Source organism: Brachyhypopomus gauderio, unplaced genomic scaffold (genome assembly GCF_052324685.1).
Source record: "Brachyhypopomus gauderio isolate BG-103 unplaced genomic scaffold, BGAUD_0.2 sc70, whole genome shotgun sequence".
Classification (NCBI taxonomy): domain Eukaryota; kingdom Metazoa; phylum Chordata; class Actinopteri; order Gymnotiformes; family Hypopomidae; genus Brachyhypopomus; species Brachyhypopomus gauderio.
Genome location: NW_027506891.1, coordinates 265,111 through 283,153, shown reverse-complemented (window position 1 = coordinate 283,153; position 18,043 = coordinate 265,111). Strand labels below are relative to the sequence as shown.

The following is an 18,043-nucleotide window of genomic DNA, read 5'->3' as shown; positions in this document are numbered from 1 at the left end:
GTCACAAACATGCACACAGGGACGCTGAACACAAAGGGCACAAACGGGAACAGTGGATTAGGGAGAAACACTGGGACTGACAAAAACACCGGTACACAAACATTCATCATCGGAGCCAAGCTAAAGCTCCGGGGACTGGAGGCGCTGCAGAAGGCGGTACACCTCCCGCCTGTTCCGCCCGTTCACCGCCAGGTGCCGCACGGCTAGCGGATGCGCTGGGTGTAGCGCGACTGGCCGACCGCTTGGGGGACGCACTTCTGGTGGACGCGCGAGGTGCAGCGCGACTGGTCGCCCGCTTGGGGGCAGCACGTCTGGCGGACGCGCGAGGTGCAGCGCGACTGGTCGCCCGCTTGGTGGCAGCACTATCGGTGGGCGCGCGAGGTGCAGCTCGACCTGTTTCCCGCTTGGAGGCGGTGCGACCAGCGTGTCTCGCGGCAACTGTCCTCCCTGGTCCGCGGCTACCTCCTCCGGGAGTGCCGTAGGGGCTTGCCGCCCTATAAGCCTGCTGGCGCTCCTCCACCCTCTCTGGGAACCTCCCGTAGGAAGCCCTTCCTCTGCCAGGCCAGCCTCCCCTGGTTCCGGTATCGGGGGTGGTGTCCATCGCCGGCATCTCCTCCTCGGCCACGCTCCAGTCCATGGACCGTGCGGGGGTCTCACATCGGGAGTGGTCCATAGGCTCCTCCCCACAGGACTCCCCACTCTTCAACCTGGGCGGACTGTCCGGTCCGCTCCCTCCCCCTTTGTATACTGTCTGGAGCGAACACACTGACGGAAGGCTCTCTCCCTCACTCTCCTCGCTCTCGTCCTCGCTCACCAAGGACGATGAACCAACGGACGGAGGTGGGCTGGCGCTCCCTCTCTCCCCGTAGCACACCGTTGTCTCGGAGTGCAGAGACGGAGGGGGACTAACGTTCTCCCCCTCTCCGTAGTACACCGTCGAGTCGGAGCACACAGATGGGGGAGGACTAACGTTACCCTCCGCCTTCTCGGGGTGCTCGTAGGCATCGGAGCAGACCGATGGTGTGGGGCTGGTTTCCCTCTCCTCGTCCGACGTCAGGGGAGCCGCTGACGTGGGGGAAGGGCAGCTGGCCTCACTCTCCTCCTCTCCGGAGTCCTCACTCCCGAACTCATCCTCGGGGGGAGTGAGGGCAAAGGCACCTACTCCCACCATGAACGGTTCACTGGACTCCTCCTCTGGGAAGTCCAGGGGCGGTGATCTCCTGTCCTCCGATCCGCTGCTGCCCACCGCTCTGGGTGGCCGCCCTAGGGACGCGGGAGGGTGCAACTCTCTCCATATGCGGACCGCGGATTGGCGGATACCGTCTGCCATCTCTTCGTCCTCCGTCTCTCGAGCCGCGCACAGCAAGTACGCACACATGGGGTGCTGCTGCATGGTCTGCTCGGTGACAGGGGATTCGCGGCGCCGAACCGGGGAAGAGCCGTGGTGACGTCGGCTTCTCCTCTTCCCCTTTGGGGCACGGGTGGCGTATCCTGGCATACTTCTTATTCGGCTCGTCTTTCTGTAACGTTGGGTGCAGGAGGCAGACACCACGACGATTACGGTGCACAATCAACATTTATTGGAACCAACACGAAATAGCTTGGTGCGGAGCGCAAGTAGCACACAAACACTCACTCACGCTGACACGTAACTTTAGACAAAGACGAGCACAAGACACTGCGCGAACGCACATTAAATAGGTGAATAACACAAACCCTCGTGATCTCGAGACAAGGCACAGGTGCGACTACGAACACGCTCACGAACAACCCACACCCACGGAAGTACATACATGGGCATAACGACACGCAGACAACATAGTGGCACGCCCACAGGGAAGGGTCCGGAGCTGTGACCGTGACAGAATTGTTAATCGTGTGAACGAATTAAGAAAATCGTGAGCACGAATTACAGAAAACGTGCGCTCGAATGGTAAAACGTTACCTCATTTAATTTTTTTTACCCATGTCCCCTCCCGGGCTCCGTATGTTTCCACTGGAAAAGAACCGAAGTTTGGGTATTACCCCAGAACTGGTGAAGAGTAAAGTTCAGCCCGCTCTGGCCAACGGAGCTACGGTATAAGTAAACTCCCCTGAGCTTCGCCACCACCATCGGGAGGCGCTAATCAGGCAAAAGGTAACACTATGTTCATTACGTAGAAAATAAAAGCCTATTAAAAATGACCACTTATTTAACTTACCCGCCCGCATACCCACCCGTATTTAACTTACCCGCCCGCATACCCACCCGTATTATTGCGGTATGTGTAAAACCCACCCGTTTCAGCATCTATTTGCCCGGTGCAGTGGCGGCTGGTGCAAAAAAAATTGAGGGGGGCGCAAAAAAATGAAAAACAAATAAAGCAGTCTTAGTGCTCTTTATTTGAACATGAATTTTGCCCTCCTTTCCTTCTGGCTTGCAAATTTCTCTATTACATTTGTATTAAAGTCAGTCATCAAAACGGAATTTTCTCTTTTTGTAAAAGATGCTGCTCCAACCTGTAGCTATTCAACGTGAACCGAGTTAACGAACCTCAGATGACTGACACTACCAACAAGAGTGGGGGTGTCTAACAAGAGTGGGAGTGTCTGAAACTGACCAATTAAATGGCAGCCTCACATCACGTGCTTGGCAAAAGTTTACGCATCTACATTAGGTGTATCTCAATTCAGGGGCTGCAGCCCACGAAGTGCGCATTTGTAGGTCGGTTACGTCACTGCGCAGCGCCGAGGCTGTCCCAATTCGTGGACTCCTTCTATATGGAGTCAAATTAGGGTCTTTAATGGTGACGAAAAAAAAAAAATATCGCAAATATAAGATTAGCATTTTGCATTTTACGTTCCTAATTTGTTTCTGCAATACTTTCCCTCTTTTGCGTTTCTTTCTTTTCTTTGCGTTTCACATTTTATGTTGCTGCTTTTTTTTGCAATACTTTCTCCCTTTTGCGTTTCTTTCTTTTGTTTGCGCGTCACTGCTTTTCTTTGCGTCTCGCATTTTACGTTCATAATTTTTTTTTGCGCTTCTCTCTTTTCTTTGCTCTGGTTTTACCCTCTGTGTGGGGGCGGGGAAAGAGGCGTGGCCAAGAGCAAAAGGCGTTTGGTTACCGGTATCATGGCAGACGGTCGCCCAGCTGGACCACAGGTATATGCGTGCAGACATAGACATCAGGTGCTAAAGCACCACCAACTCTGCCCTTTATCAACGAAAGTGCCCTTTTAAAACTTCGTTTAAAAAATATATATTATTATTATTATTATTATTATTAACATTTTACTGAGGTCGGTTTGAAATGATCTTTTGAAAACCTGAGCGAATAAAAACAATGCCCTGAAATGCGCCACCACCTCGCACACACCCGACCTCTCTCTTCCTTTAACACCAGATGCGCTGCAGCAGCAGTTCAGTTCAGCGAGTGGAAGGAAGCTGAACTGACGCTGAACGTTCACAGCACGCCTTTCGCTCTTGGCCACGCCTCTTTCCCCGCCCCCACACAGAGGGTAAAACCGGAGCAAAGAAAAGAGAGAAGCGCAAAAAAAAATTATGAACGTAAAATGCGAGACGCAAAGAAAAGCAGTGACGCACAAACAAAAGAAAGAAACGCAAAAGGGAGAAAGTATTGCAAAAAAAAAAGCAGCAACATAAAATGTGAAACGCAAAGAAAAGAAAGAAACGCAAAAGAGGGAAAGTATTGCAGAAACAAATTAGGAACGTAAAATGCAAAATGCTACTCTTATATTTGCGATATTGTTTTTTTTTCGTCACCATTAAAGACCCTAATTTGACTCCATACTTCTAAAGCCTGGTTTATACTTTCGCGAGCGACCGTAGCGCGCGACTCCGCCCACCTCGCGCGACCCTGCGCGAGCGGTGTAGGCGTTTATACTTTCGCGAATGTCGCGAGCGTCGCTGCAGTGTTCTCCGAAACGATAGGTGGCGATAGGTGGCAGTGGAGAATAAAAAACCCCTGCAAAACCGGGGAAAGAACATTTTTACCTGACCAGAGACCGTATATATACACATCAGGCATCAAACGTAAATATGGCTTTGCAGTGTTGTCCGAAACGATACGTTAACAAATACGAGCCTCTTGTAATTCCAGGGCGAAACATGAGAGAACGTGAAGACGTTAAGATTGGGCGTTTTGAAAATAAACAACCATAAACTAATGTGATAAAAAAGCGAATTATTTCGATTCATTTCGAGTATATGTATAACTATTTAACTTAATTAAGTTTAACGTGCTGGGAAATATTGAAATGGACCTTTAAAGTGACGTACAAGTGCTTTAATTCCACCTTGTATAGGTGTATGAACCCGGCAAACATGACTTTGTCCATCTTGCGAAGACTAGACGGTCTCATTTAACAGCCGTGAGATGCAGCCTACCCGGCCTTCGAAGTGTGTGGGCTGCGGTCTACGCGGTCTAGGGTTAGGGTTTTTTCTCTTTTCTCTTCTCCAACTCTTTGTCGCCATCTCCTGGAAAAGTTCTGGTGTTACCCACTTCACGCGCTGGGGTTGCCTCACGTGACCCAGTCGAGGCTGTCGCCCACAACAACAGTCGAGCTGCTTTACGGCATTTCAAATGTCGCAAATCTGTTACTCTACTTTCCGGTAAATGTGAAAAGAAACACATGTGTCCTGCGTTTTCTCGGAACTACTCCACGTGAGTAACAATATAAACGTATAAGACCAACCAAAGAGCGCTTCTATGATATATATCAGCAGGCGTTTGTACTTCACTTCAAATAGCTCACTTAGCTAAACGTTAGCAGAGGTATTGACTAAAAATATTCAGAATTGCGTGGCTCGTTCTAGTGAATATTTAGCTAGCTAGCGTTATGTTAGGCTAATGACTTAAATATGTAAGTAACACCCTGTTGAACGACACGTATATTCATCTAGCTAATGTATCTAAGTAATACAGTTACAAATCAACTCGTCTTTAACGCTGACCAGAACTGTAGCTTATACGTTCACGAGTTCACCTGGTCCTACCGAGTCAACGCTAACAACCCAGTAAATACTGCACTACAACCTGGTGTCTTTATTTAAATACTGCACTACAACCTGGTGTCTTTATTTAAATACTGCACTACAACCCGGTGTCTTTATTTAAATATTGCACTACAACCCGGTGTCTTTATTTAAATACTGCACTACAACCCGGTGGCTTTATTTCCGTGATAAAGGCCGTTATCTGAGACTGTGTGTGTGTATGTACATCTCCTCAGTTTTTAGAACAATGGCGAAAAGTTTACGGAGCAAATGGAAAAGAAAGATGCGTGCGGAGAAGAGGAAGAAGAACGCACCCAAGGAGCTAGCACGGCTCAAAGCGGCGTTGGGGCACGAAGGGAAAGGCGAGATCTCCATGAAGGACGTGGCCGAGATCGCCACTGTGGTGCCTGCAGAGAAGGTGAAGGAGAAAGCGGTAGATGTGGAGATGGCAGGACAAGATGGTAAGTACAAAAACGTTCAACAATCTGCAGTTTGTGTTGCGTTACAGTGTTGATATATGGCTGCAGTTACAGTGTTGATACACGGCTGCCTTCTTGTGCGCCCTCAACCAGACGATACAGGGAAGATGGACACAGACAGCAAGCGCAACAAGGACACAATGCTGGATGAGCATGGACAGTACCCCAAATGGATGAGCCAGAGACAAACGAAAAAACTGAAAAGGCAGCGACAGAAGAAGAAAGGACTGCAGAAGAAACCAAAGGGCTTGGCCTGGTAGACCCATCCCTCCCAACAGCCTGGTAGACCCCCCCCTCCCAACAGCCTGGTAGACCCCCCCCTCCCAACAGCCTGGTAGACCCATCCCTCCCAACAGCCTGGTAGACCCATCCCTCCCAACAGCCTGGTAGACCCATCCCTCCCAACAGCCTGGTAGACCCACCCCTCCCAACAGCCTGGTAGACCCCCCCCTCCCAACAGCCTGGTAGACCCATCCCTCCCAACAGCCTGGTAGACCCACCCCTCCCAACAGACTTGATCTGTGCTGCCCCAGGAACATGTGAATTTGTTCTTTGCAGCTGGTTTTAACTTGAAGGGACTGTTATGGAGACCACCCCTCCCTCAACACACACACACACACACGCGCGCGCGCGCAGCCTTCCCTGTTCAGTAAATGCCCTCAGGTGCTTATAAACCCCTAATTCACACCTTGCTATGTTTTCAGTTTTCTGACAGTGCAAAGAGCAACACGCTGTTTGAGAGAGCATAGGCTGTTTGGTGTAACCTGATATATCTTTAATGGATATTTGGTAAATGAAAAGCAAGAGTTTGTATAATCAATTGTGACAGTGGATGACATTGTTTTTCCTAATATTAAAAGAAACATCTTCCTCATTAATTGTTGACTATGAAAACACAGGACCATTTCATTTCATTGTGTAATGTTCAGTTGTCAAAATATTAAGAATGTCTAGAACATTTGATACATTTCAGCATGAAGAAATATTGGTTTTCCACTAATATATTTGGCATATGTTTTGCTATACCCCAGCTCCCAATATGTTAACCAAACAAACACTGAACACCTGGTATAGGGATATTGGCATGTAAGCTGTCTGGGTGACCTTAGGTGCACGTACAAGAAGCACTTCCAGTCAGCAGACACTGCATCTCTGCCTTATACATATTGCACATTTTTGTTAAGCCTTCTGTTCATGTTTGGGCTTCTATTCAAATTTGGATGTCTGGTCTAACATCTGCAGGTTGAACTTTTAAGTATGTTTATTTGCACTGTTTAGAGTAACAAGTGGATGATTTGAGATGCTAGCTTGGTTTCTGAATGCTGAGCTTTTAGTAAAATAAGAAGCTGGACAGGGCGTGACTCTTCTAGCCGTGGCACGACTTTAGGAGAGCTTCACAAAGGATGCTGGGAAAAGCCCATTGCGGCCATGGCAACTTCCCTTCCACCAACCCTCATCCACCATCTCAATGTTTGTGATGATGTCATCAGGCATGAAGGAGATCTCGTCATCTGCTTCTAAAAACAAAAGCGAAATACAATACTTCAAGTACCAAGCAGTCCGTATCAACTTAAAAAAAAAACTGAAATGTCAGTAAGTCAAATCAAATATATTTGTATAGTGCTTTTCACAACACATGTTGTCACAAAGCGCTTTAAGTCCAGCAAAGATAATGTCAGCTCAGTTTGTGGAGTCTTGTTCAGACCTGGGTAGGGTTGCAACGGTATGAGATTTTCATGGTATGATAACCGTCTCAGAAAATACAGCGGTATCACGGTATCACAGATTGTTACATATATTATTAAAAGATACACTGACCCTTAAAGAAATTACAAAAAAAATTTTTGTTCAATGAACTTGTAAAAACCTTAACTATTGTATACAAAATGTCTCCTTTATAAAAAAACACCTGTTTATATAAATACTGCAAAATTAGATAAACCTAAATCATGGATTTCAGTAGGCCTATAATTATTTAAGTTTAAATTATTTAATATCTGATAAACTGAGCCTGGGTCAGTGTCTGATCAACAACTGTTGTAAACGTCCGTTGTACTGCCAAGTTGGAATATAACCAGATACTGCAGAAAGAGAGGATTTATTTCTGACATGATCCTCACAATTGAGATTTTCTATTTTAAGGCTTTCACACCGAGTCTGGTTTTAACATATGAAAAACAGGCATGTCAGAATTTAAAAATGAACGCATGTAAATTAATGGCGTCTTTCACGTCCAGTGAAAGCAAGGACCTTAAAAAGCTAGTTTTATACTTTCACTAGTGACCGTAGCGCGCGACTCTGCACACCTCGTGCGAACCTCCGTGACCGGCTCAAGCGTTCATACTTGCCGCTACTTCGTTTCACAACAAATATCTGTCTGACTGAACAGTTTTCTTGTATTACGTTAACAAATACGAGCCTCTTGTAATTCCAGGACGAAACTTAAGAGAATGTGAAGACGTTAAGATCGGGTGTTTTGAAAATAAACAACCATTAAATAATGTGATAGAAAAGGGAATTATTTTGAGTATATGTATAAATATTTAACTTATTTAAGTTTATCGTGCTAGGAAATATTGAAATGGACCTTGCAAGTGACGTACAAGTGATTTATTTCCACCTTATAAAGGTGTATGAACCCTGCAAACATGACTTTGTTCATTGCGCTGAGGCGCGGCCCGCGCGAAGTTACAAAATTCGAAAATGCCGACAGCGCGCGAGACCCTCGCGCACGGGCGGAGCCACCGTGATTACGTCATTTTCGCCGCTGATTTTAGTTTAGGCCTTTTTTTTTTTTGTTAAAAAATTTAAGTCTGATACACTTTCTGCCATTCTCACCGCTGTGTTCTGAGTAGCTGAACCGGTGCGGAGTTGCGCAAGCGCGGGTGAGTTTCTCCGCTGGCTTGTCTTTTACCGGTAATAAGCAAACACACACGGTATGATAACCGTGCATTTTAATACCGTGGTATACCGTGAAACCGGTTACCGCTGCAACCCTAGACCTGGGTCAATTATATACATTAAATAATTACATTTGAAAATGTTGATGTATGAGCTGCCATGTCAGGCTAGATATGAGCAATGGAATACAACATACACTGCTCAAAAAATAAAGGGAACACTTAAACAACACAATCCAACTCCAAGTCAACCAACCTGTTCAGTTGGGAAACAACACTGATTGTGAATTAATTTCACCTGCTGATGTGCAAATGGAACAGACAACAGGTAGAATGAGAGGTAATTAGCAAGACACCCCTATAAAGGAGGTTCTGCAGGTGATGACCACAGACCTCTCTGTTCTCATCCTTTCAGGCTGATGTTTTGGTCATTTTGTCAGTTCTCTCACCATAGAGGGAGCATGAAGTTGTGTCTACAACCCACAGAAGTTGCTCAGGTAGTGCAGGTCATCCAGAATGGCACATCAATGTGAGCTGTGGCAAGAAGGTTTGCTGTGTCTGTCAGCAGTGTCCAGAGCATGGAGCAGATACCAGGAGACATGGAGGGGGCCGTAGGAGGGCTACCTCCTCCATTGTACAAGGAGGAGCAGTGCCAGAGTCCTGCAAAATGACCTCCAGCAGGCCACTGATACAGTGGGGAAAATAAGTATTTAGTCAGTCACCAATTGTGCAAGTTCTCCCACTTAAAAAGATGAGAGGCCGGTAATTGACATCATAGGTAGACCTCAACTATGAGAGACAAAATGTGAAAAAAAATTGAGAAAATCATTTTGTCTGACTTTTAAAAAAATTATTTGCAAATAATGGTGGAAAATAAGTATTTGGTCACCTACAAACAAGCAAGATTTCTGGCTGTCACAGACCTGTAACTTCTTTTTTAAGAGGCTCCTCTTTCCCCCACTCATTACCTGTATTAATGGCACCTGTTTGAAGTCGTTAACAGTATAAAAGACACCTGCCCACAACCTCAAACAGTCACACTCCAAACTCCACTATGTTGAAGACGAAAGAGCTGTCGGAGGACCCCAGAAACCGAATTGTAGACCTGCACCAGGCTGGGAAGACTGAATCTGCAATAGGCAAGCAGCTTGGTGTGAAGAAATCTACTGTGGGAGCAATAATCAGAAAATGGAAGACCTACAAGACCACTACTAATCTCCCTCGATCTGGGGCTCCACGCAAGATCTCAGCCCGTGGGGTCAAAATGATCACAAGAACAGTGAGGAAAAATCCCAGAACCACAAGGGGGGATCAAGTGAATGACCTGCAGAAAGCTGGGACCAATGTTACAAAGGCTACCATCAGCAACACACTACGACACCAGGGACTCAGATCTTGCAGTGCTAGACGTGTCCCTCTGCTTAAGCCAGTCCATATCCAGGCACATCTGAAGTTTGCTAGAGAGCATTTGGATGTTCCAGAAGAGTATTGGGAGAATGTCATATGGTCAGATGAAACCAAAGTAGAACTATTTGGTAAAAACACAACTCGTCATGTTTGGAGGACAGTGAATGCTGAGTTGCATCCAAAGAACACCATACCAACTGTGAAGCATGGGGGTGGCAACATCATGCTTTGGGGCTGTTTCTCTGCAAAGGGACCAGGACGACTGGTCCGTGTACATGAAAGAATGAATGGGGCCATGTATTGTGAGATTTTGGGTGCAAACCTCCTTCCATCAGCAAGGGCAATGAATGATCCCAAGCACACTGCCAGGGCAACAAAGGAGTGGCTTCGTAAGAAACATTTCAAAGTCCTGGAGTGGCCTAGCCAGTCTCCCGATCTCAACCCCATCGAAAACCTTTGGGAGGGGTGTTAAAAGTCTGTGTTGCCCGCCGACAGCCCCAAAACATCACTGCTCTAGAGGAGATCTGCATGGAGGAATGGGCCAACATACCAGCAACAGTGTGTGCCAACCTTGTGAAGACTTACAGAAAACGTTTGACCTCTGTCATTGCCAACAAAGGATATACAACAAAGTATTGAGATGAACTTTTGTTATTGACCAAATACTTATTTTCCACCATTATTTGCAAATAAATTATTTAAAAGTCAGACAAAATGATTTTCTCAATTTTTTTTTTCACATTTTGTCTCTCATAGTTGAGGTCTACCTATGATGTCAATTACCGGCCTCTTTCATCTTTTTAAGTGGGAGAACTTGCACAATTGGTGACTGACTAAATACTTATTTTCCCCACTGTATCCATGTTTCTGCTCAAATTGCCAGAAACAGACTTCGTGAGGGTGGTATGAGGGCCTGACGTCCACATGTGGGGCTTGTGCTTACAGCCCAACACCATGCAGGGCAATTGGCATTTGCCAGGAACACCATGACTGGCAGATTCACCATTGGCACCCTGTGCTCTTCATGGATGAGAGCAGCTTCACAGTGAGCACGTGACTGACGGGACAGAGTCTGGAGATACTGTGGAGAACGTTCTGCTGCCTGCAACATCCTCCAGCATGACCAGTTTGGCAGTGGGTCAGTAATGGTGTGGGGAGACATTTCTTTGGAGGGTCACACAGACCTCCATGTGCTAGCCAGATGTACCCTGACTGCCATTAGGTACCGGGATGAGATCCTCAGACTCATTGTGAGACCATGTGCTGGTGCAGTGGGCTCTGGGTTCCTTCTGATGCATGACAATGCTAGGCCTCATGTGGCTGAAGTGTGTCAGCAGTTCCTGTGTAATGAAGGCATTGATGTTATGGACTGGCCTGCCCGTTCCCCAGACCTGAATCTAGTTGAGCACATCTGGGACATCATGTCTCGTTCCATCCACAGACTGTCCATTAGTTGACTGACTTTAGTCCAGGTCTGGGAGGAGATTCCTCAGGAGCCCAGGCATTGTAAGAAGGTCATACAGGCACGTGAAGGCCACACACACTACTGAGCCTCATTTGAATTTGTCTTGAGGAATTTCAACTAAAGTTTGATCAGCCTGTCATTTGATTTTCCACTTTGATTTGAGTATGATTCCAAATCCAGACCTCCACGGGATAATAATATTGAGTTACATTGATAATTTTTGTTATTTTGTTCTCAATGCATCCCACTATGTCAGATTTTCAACTGGAATATTTTGTTCATTTAGATCTAGGATGTGTTATTTGATGTTCCCTTTATTTTCTTTTTTGAGCAGTGTATATCAAATTGCTCGTTAATTGTTCTCTTTATTGTTTAGATGTTATTTTAAGAAGGAAAATTTGATATCTTTGCTCAGCTAAAAACAAAACATTTTTTTTTTATTTCTCCAAAGTCATATAAAGGTTTGTTTGGGCAATACTTACCACCCTGATAGTCATAAAGTGCTACAGCTGATGTCCCACAGTCAGCATCTTCATAATCATTATCGGCATCTGCAAGAGAAACCATTAAATCCAGACCTAACTAAAGTAGGAATCTACCCAAAAACAACTGTGCTATGTGAACCTCAAGATAGGTTTTTATACTAGTTTCCATTTGTCTGCTTGTGTCTAACCATTTAAATTTGCAATGTCCTCATAAACTCCTACATCCTCCTCTCGAGGAGGAAGAGGAGGAGGAGAGTCTTCATCTGGTTGTTCCTCCTCTAATAGCTCTGCAGACCGGGCAGGCAGAGAAGGTGGCTCATCGTAGTCAGGCTGCTCGTCCACCTCTGAATGCTGCGACACACACACACACACACACACACACACACACGTTGTGTGCACATATTACAAGCTACGCTGACAGATTTGTTGGGACACGTAGTTCATTGCAAGTATGTCTTTTTGCTCATTTTAATACCTTGTAGATCCAGGTATGCCTTTGGCCTGAGTAACAGCACTAGTGCACTGATGAAGGCATTTGACAAATTCCTGATAAAGGACAGATAACAATCCAGTGCTCTTTAATTGATGAGAATTTTCTAGAGCAGTTGTGTGAAATACCCCTAGATGTACCTACTAGCCCCTCAGGAATGAATCCCTCCAGACAGAGTTTGCCCATGTTTAATCAGACAGTTAAGCGGGTGGGGTAGTGGACCCTGGAGAGAGACAAGATGCTATTTCTTTACCTCGTCTGCGTGATCAGGCAGGTCTCTGGGCGTCTCGGGCAGCGGTCGAAATTCCTGGGAGGGAGGCGGAGCTACAGGGGCAGGTACAGACCTCTGCTCTGCCTTTTGGCTGCTCTGCAGTTTCACAAACAATGTTTTTACTTAGTGTATTTAGATCTATCACAATCTTCTATCTCCGGAGTCCATCGTAGTAGTGTGTGTGTGTGTGTGCATGCGTCCCGCCACTCGCTCCCCCCCCACAAAAATGTTACATGTTGAGATGTTGCCTTAGGATACTGTAAAATTAATGTTGCATAACAGCTAAAGCAAAAGGCTTAAGCACAATGTAGCCACAGGCAAGACTAGTGTGTGCATAGATCCCATATTGCCAAACTGCCATGGGCACATGTGATAGATGAACATGAATACAGCTACATCCTTCCTGAAACAACTGGGAGATCTGTGATGTGCAAATCAGAACTTCCCAGTATAAATGAATCCAGGGAAAGATGGCACTAGCTAGCATTGTGTTACCCAAGCCCAGTCTGAGGTGTGTGGGAACCTGCTGTCTCTGCACCTCCTCACACACCTTCTCATGCACCTCACACTGCGCCTCCTCACGCTCCCTCTGCTCCCGGACCTGTCTTCTCTCTCGCTCCTCCTCCGCTCTTCTCCTGTTCTCCTCTTCAGATACTTTCGCCATGTTCTCAAACCGAGCTTTCAGATTCCCAGCTCCCGTACTAGCTACACACACGCACACACACACACACACACGCACGCACAAACACCCATTAGCCAATCTAAAATAAGAAAAATAAAAGCCTTGAAATTTCCACTAATGTGTCTATAAGCTCATCTCTATGCTTTTGTCAGGCCTAGATATCTGCAAAGCTAAATAAATTGCATAAAAATAGAAATTGCATAGAAATTGTAGTCCAACTGAGCTGGGATCAGTGATGGCAGACATCTGTTAAGATAAAATATTAGTAAAAGTTTCAGCAGTGAAGAGTGTCGAGTCTTTGCAGAACACCCACAGGCCTCAGATGGCTGAGTCTTCTTATAAGATGTTGTTGGTGACTCCATCTCACTGAAGGAGGCCGCACTCTGTGACCACAAGAGTAAATGTAAGTGTTCTCGAACCAGCTTGCCGCAGACGTGTGACACCCCCCTCCCCTGTGGCACATGCCCATATCTAATAAAGGTATGTACCTTATCCATACGGTCTGCCTCCACGCCATATCGCCCTCCAAACCCCTTTGCATAGTCTAAAAACAATAACAGGTGTAGAAGATGTTTCACAAAGCTTTTAACTGCAGTGCACTGTTCACAGATTAAATAGATAAATAAATGACTATTGGCTTCTACTGAAGGATGTGAGCCTGCAGCACATGGGAATGTGCAGTATGTTACAATTAAACTGCTACATGTAGTTACTGTGATATATTTTAATCTATGACACACTGTTGAACGTTCTGTGTGACATGCTTAAAGACCCAACCACATATCCAAACGCTCACAGAACAATCATCACCATGTTTCCACAATAAAACAGCTGTTTGCTCCGGGCTGATGACTGGTGTGCAGTAATCGATGAGTTATAATGAAGTCCTCACCTTTCTGTGACTGGTGTTTCTCTGTCTCTCCTTTGTAGTCGTAGCCCAACGCTGCCTTGTCCACTTTCTCTTTCTCCACTCCATACTTACCCCCAAAGCCCTTGGAGTAATCTAGCAAAGACGTGTCAAAGATCAAAAAGCAAAATAAATAAACTATATTTAAAATCATGTCTCTTTTTTCATGACTGGTATTTTCCACTTCCCATTAAAACCACTTGGGTATTTTTGCCAGATTTTGAATCAACCAAATAAACTCTAAGCACAAAAGTGCAACATCATAAGATTCTGCTGTTCTAGGGGTTGAAGGCCAAAACTCAACATCAGTGTTGCAACGTGGATGTTATAGTAACTCCTCACCTTTCTGTGACTGGTGTTTCTCTGTCTCTCCTTTGTAGTCGTAGCCCAACGCTGCCTTGTCCACTTTCTCTTTCTCCACTCCGTACTTACCCCCAAAGCCCTTGGAGTAATCTAGCAGACATGGGAACCGGCGTCAGTCTCTTCATTTGTATTTTCGATTTAAAGTAGTTCTGACTTTGAGCTTAAAAATCAGGTCTAAATTGTAAGCATTTTGTAATCCCAAGGCCAAAATATAACGATGTAAAATAAATGTTGGTGAGGATGATGCATTTCACATAATAGCAGTGATGCATGAAAGGTCTCCAACACCCAGTGTTACGGGAGCGCTAGCTCACCTTTCTGTGACTGGTGTTTCTCCGTTTGGCCTTTGTACTCATAACCGAGGGCAGCCTTGTCCACTCTTTCTTTCTGCACGCCATACTTCCCCCCGAACCCTGTGGCATAGTCTGATGTTTGGGAGAAAAACAGTCTCCATTACATAGGGCTGCAAATTAAATAACCCCTGACTGCTCAAACCCATCATTTTAAAACAGCACTCACATAAACAGGTGATATTTCCTTCTGTTAGTCATCTTTTAAATTGAGATGTTGTGTTAAAATATTAAAATAACTTACAAGTACACTTTTATTACTTGACATTTGGTCCAGTGTAACCCTGACCTGAATTAATGAATATGTTCATTCAACTAACTCTCATTCTCCCATGACGTTTCACCAGATGGACAGAATCAGAAGGTCCAGTACCTTTCTGAGAAGCATGCTTCTCCACCTCAGCCTTGTACTCGTAACTCAAGGCAGACTGGAGAGGGGAAAAGAGATGGTGATGAATCCACCGAGGCCGTAGCAGCCGTCCCTGAACACGTGCTCCATTTTGGCTCAGTGTCTCCGGCCAGAGCTCTGTCCCACTGGCTTACCTTGTCCACGCGGTCCTCCTGCACGCCATATTTACCACCAAAACCCTTCGCCGCATCCTTCTGGGAGGAGTGCTGCTCCACTTCAGCCACGTAGCCATGGCCCACTGCCCCCTGGACACATTTACAACAGGTCACCAGCTACCAGCAAGAGGCCCTGAAGAGCCTTTACTCACTTAAAATAATAACATATGGAGTCTGAAGAGGTAGAACTACTGAGATTAAAGGGTGAAATAAGACACTGATTCTTATTGGAGTCCCACCTTGTCCATGCGGTCTTTCTCCACTCCGTATTTGCCTCCATAACCATAGGAAGCCTTGGGAGCTTCTTCCATCTGCTTCTTCTTTATTTCATCATGCTCGTGGGACACCTTCTGTCTGAGATCTGCCACGCTACACACCCAGACACACAACCATCCATTAACAGCAACGTGAAGACACCTTCTGTCTGAGATCTGCCACGCTACACACCCAGACACACAACCATCCATTAACAGCAATGTGAAGACACCTTCTGTCTGAGATCTGCCACTCTACACACCCAGACACACAACCATCCATTAACAGCAACGTGAAGACACCCTGCGTTAGTGTTTTCATTACATCACTCACTGCAGCCTCACAGAATTCTACAGGCTACAGTTTTTCCTGTGACTGCGAGGCGTCCAGCTTGACTAAACTACATTACCCAGAACCACCCTTGCTGCTTCGCCTTCCCTCATGTCAACAGGCTATATTTGGACATGCATCACAGGCTGCTGCAACTCTGAACTTCCTCCCTCTGTCTTGTACCGCTTTGAGTGACAGTTCACAGCGGTTTCATAACAAAATAGAACTACTGTGGCTAGACTTTGTATTTTCAGCAACAACTTAAGCAAACTCAGTATGATTGACTCAGTATATGATTAACTCAGTATGATTGACTGAAAACAGGTTATTTTTCTCATCGCATGTGCAGTAGTACACTGCACATATATGAATGTGTGCGTTATACATGCGTTATAACGTGCTCTGTGTATGACGCATGGCCACAGGACACTGTTAATATTCATCACGTCGTTACCTGATATGTTCTTTGCGGCCTGATCCTTCGATGGTCTTAGACCCCCACCTCTGTTCCTGCTCTGAGACGTCATTCTAAACCACAAACGCACATCACCCATCACTTTGGCAACAACTTTACCTGTCCTGCTTCTAATAAAAAAAATTCAAGATTGTCTCATTCTGCAGTGTTGTGTGTGTGTGTGTGTGTGTGTGTGTGTGTGTGTGTGTGTGTGTGTGTGTGTGTGTGTGTGAAATTCATGCTCAAGTCTATATACATAACTGTGTAGTATGAGGTAGCCAGTCATGTTTTCAATGGAGGTCTCCATACAATTTACCTCAAAATCAGGATCTGTCTCCCAATCATCGGATTCTGCTGCGACCTTCACATTAACATTGTGTCCCACCACAGACTTCCACATCTATGACAGGGAAAAGGGTTCTATATGCCTGATTTGCAGAAGTTGCTTTATGCTAGCAGAGAAATGCAACGCCATGTAGGCTACAGTTGTGTCTTCTCTCAAACTTTGGGCTAAAAGTAAAGATACACTTCAGTGATGTACCACCCTGTAGAGGACAGTTATGACTTCTCTTCTTTTGCGTACTTTGGGCTAAAATGAAATTGGATACACTTCAGTTATCTAGATATACAACATATTTGTTATCTGCAATATCTGCAGTTGTGTGGATAGTAACATCTTATGAGTCAGGTAGCATACAGAAATGTTAATTAGTTTTGCCATAATGAAAATCATTCAATATGTTCTTATATTGCTATCTTCATCAGTTTCGTATAGAAAACCCCTTGAAAATACAATTTGTGTATTTTTTCCCCCATTACTTCTTTGGTTCCTCAATTTGTACAAATGCAATACAGATATTCCGTTTTCAAGAATAATTTTAAAATACTCATTTGCTGAAGTAAACAGTAGTTCACGATTTGTGTAAAGAAATCCGGAGACACATTTAAAAATCACTTGCGAATTTTAGTTTAGACAAGTGACTTAACTTAGACACTTCCTGATATACGGGAAAACTTATTTTTAAAGGTACATTTTAGAAATCATTGAGATAAAAAAAAACAGTGGAGGAACTACATGCTACTTACATTAATGCCACGTAATTAAAAATCCTTTGAGTACTGGTTGAAGAAAACGTCTCGCTTTGTTAAGCGTGCGTTTGACAACGGGTCAGAAATGTAGGTACATAGCGGAAGAGTGAAGGCGTTAAACTCTGAGAGGAAATGAATGTACCTCACACTCTACCAAACAGCTCCTCTTACTTATGTCAGTTTATGCTACATTAACAGTCAATATGTACAAGTTGTAATTAGAAAGTTACTGTAAAAATATTGTTACGGTAGTAGGTTATTTGATGATGTTTGTAGTATTTGATAGACGCGCTTGTCCAGAAGGACTTACAGAAACGCTTTATATAGCAAACATGCCTGATGACAACAGACGAGTGAGCACACGAACATCCGGGTCCTCTATCATTACCTGTGTGTGTGTGTGTGTGTGTGTGTGTGTGTGTGTGTGTGTGTGTGTGTGTGTGTGTGTGTGTGTCTTCCTGCAACACCTTTACACCAAAATCAGAACACGACCCCCTCCACAGCATCAACAATTACTTAAATAATCAACCAAAAATATAAAATAAGTATTTTTTTT

At 45.1% G+C, this 18,043-nt stretch overlaps 2 protein-coding genes across 5 annotated transcripts; one reads left to right on the top strand and one right to left on the bottom strand.

Annotated features, from left to right (window-relative positions):
- Window positions 1-4,531: 4,531 nt before the first annotated feature.
- Window positions 4,532-6,353, top strand: llph (LLP homolog, long-term synaptic facilitation factor). 4 transcript variants are annotated; one of them, XM_076989726.1, is made up of 3 exons: window positions 4,532-4,664; window positions 5,233-5,457; window positions 5,569-6,353. In XM_076989726.1, the coding sequence occupies exons 2-3, from the start codon at window positions 5,244-5,246 to the stop codon at window positions 5,733-5,735; spliced, it is 381 nt and encodes a 126-aa protein (XP_076845841.1). In that variant the 5' UTR covers window positions 4,532-4,664; window positions 5,233-5,243; the 3' UTR covers window positions 5,736-6,353. The 4 variants fall into 4 exon arrangements, with proteins under 4 accessions (XP_076845841.1, XP_076845843.1, XP_076845842.1 ...); XM_076989728.1 differs by lacking the exon at window positions 4,532-4,664 and adding an exon at window positions 4,694-4,775; XM_076989727.1 differs by lacking the exon at window positions 4,532-4,664 and adding an exon at window positions 4,726-4,863.
- Window positions 6,224-17,824, bottom strand: hcls1 (hematopoietic cell-specific Lyn substrate 1). Its single transcript, XM_076989725.1, has 16 exons — window positions 17,485-17,824; window positions 16,715-16,798; window positions 16,399-16,472; window positions 15,599-15,728; window positions 15,339-15,449; window positions 15,169-15,223; window positions 14,760-14,870; window positions 14,425-14,535; window positions 14,068-14,178; window positions 13,664-13,719; window positions 13,489-13,558; window positions 13,044-13,198; window positions 12,476-12,589; window positions 11,921-12,083; window positions 11,730-11,798; window positions 6,224-6,992 (listed from the first exon to the last, which is right to left on the bottom strand). The coding sequence occupies exons 2-16, from the start codon at window positions 16,796-16,798 to the stop codon at window positions 6,859-6,861; spliced, it is 1,548 nt and encodes a 515-aa protein (XP_076845840.1). The 5' UTR covers window positions 17,485-17,824; the 3' UTR covers window positions 6,224-6,858.
- Window positions 17,825-18,043: the final 219 nt, after the last annotated feature.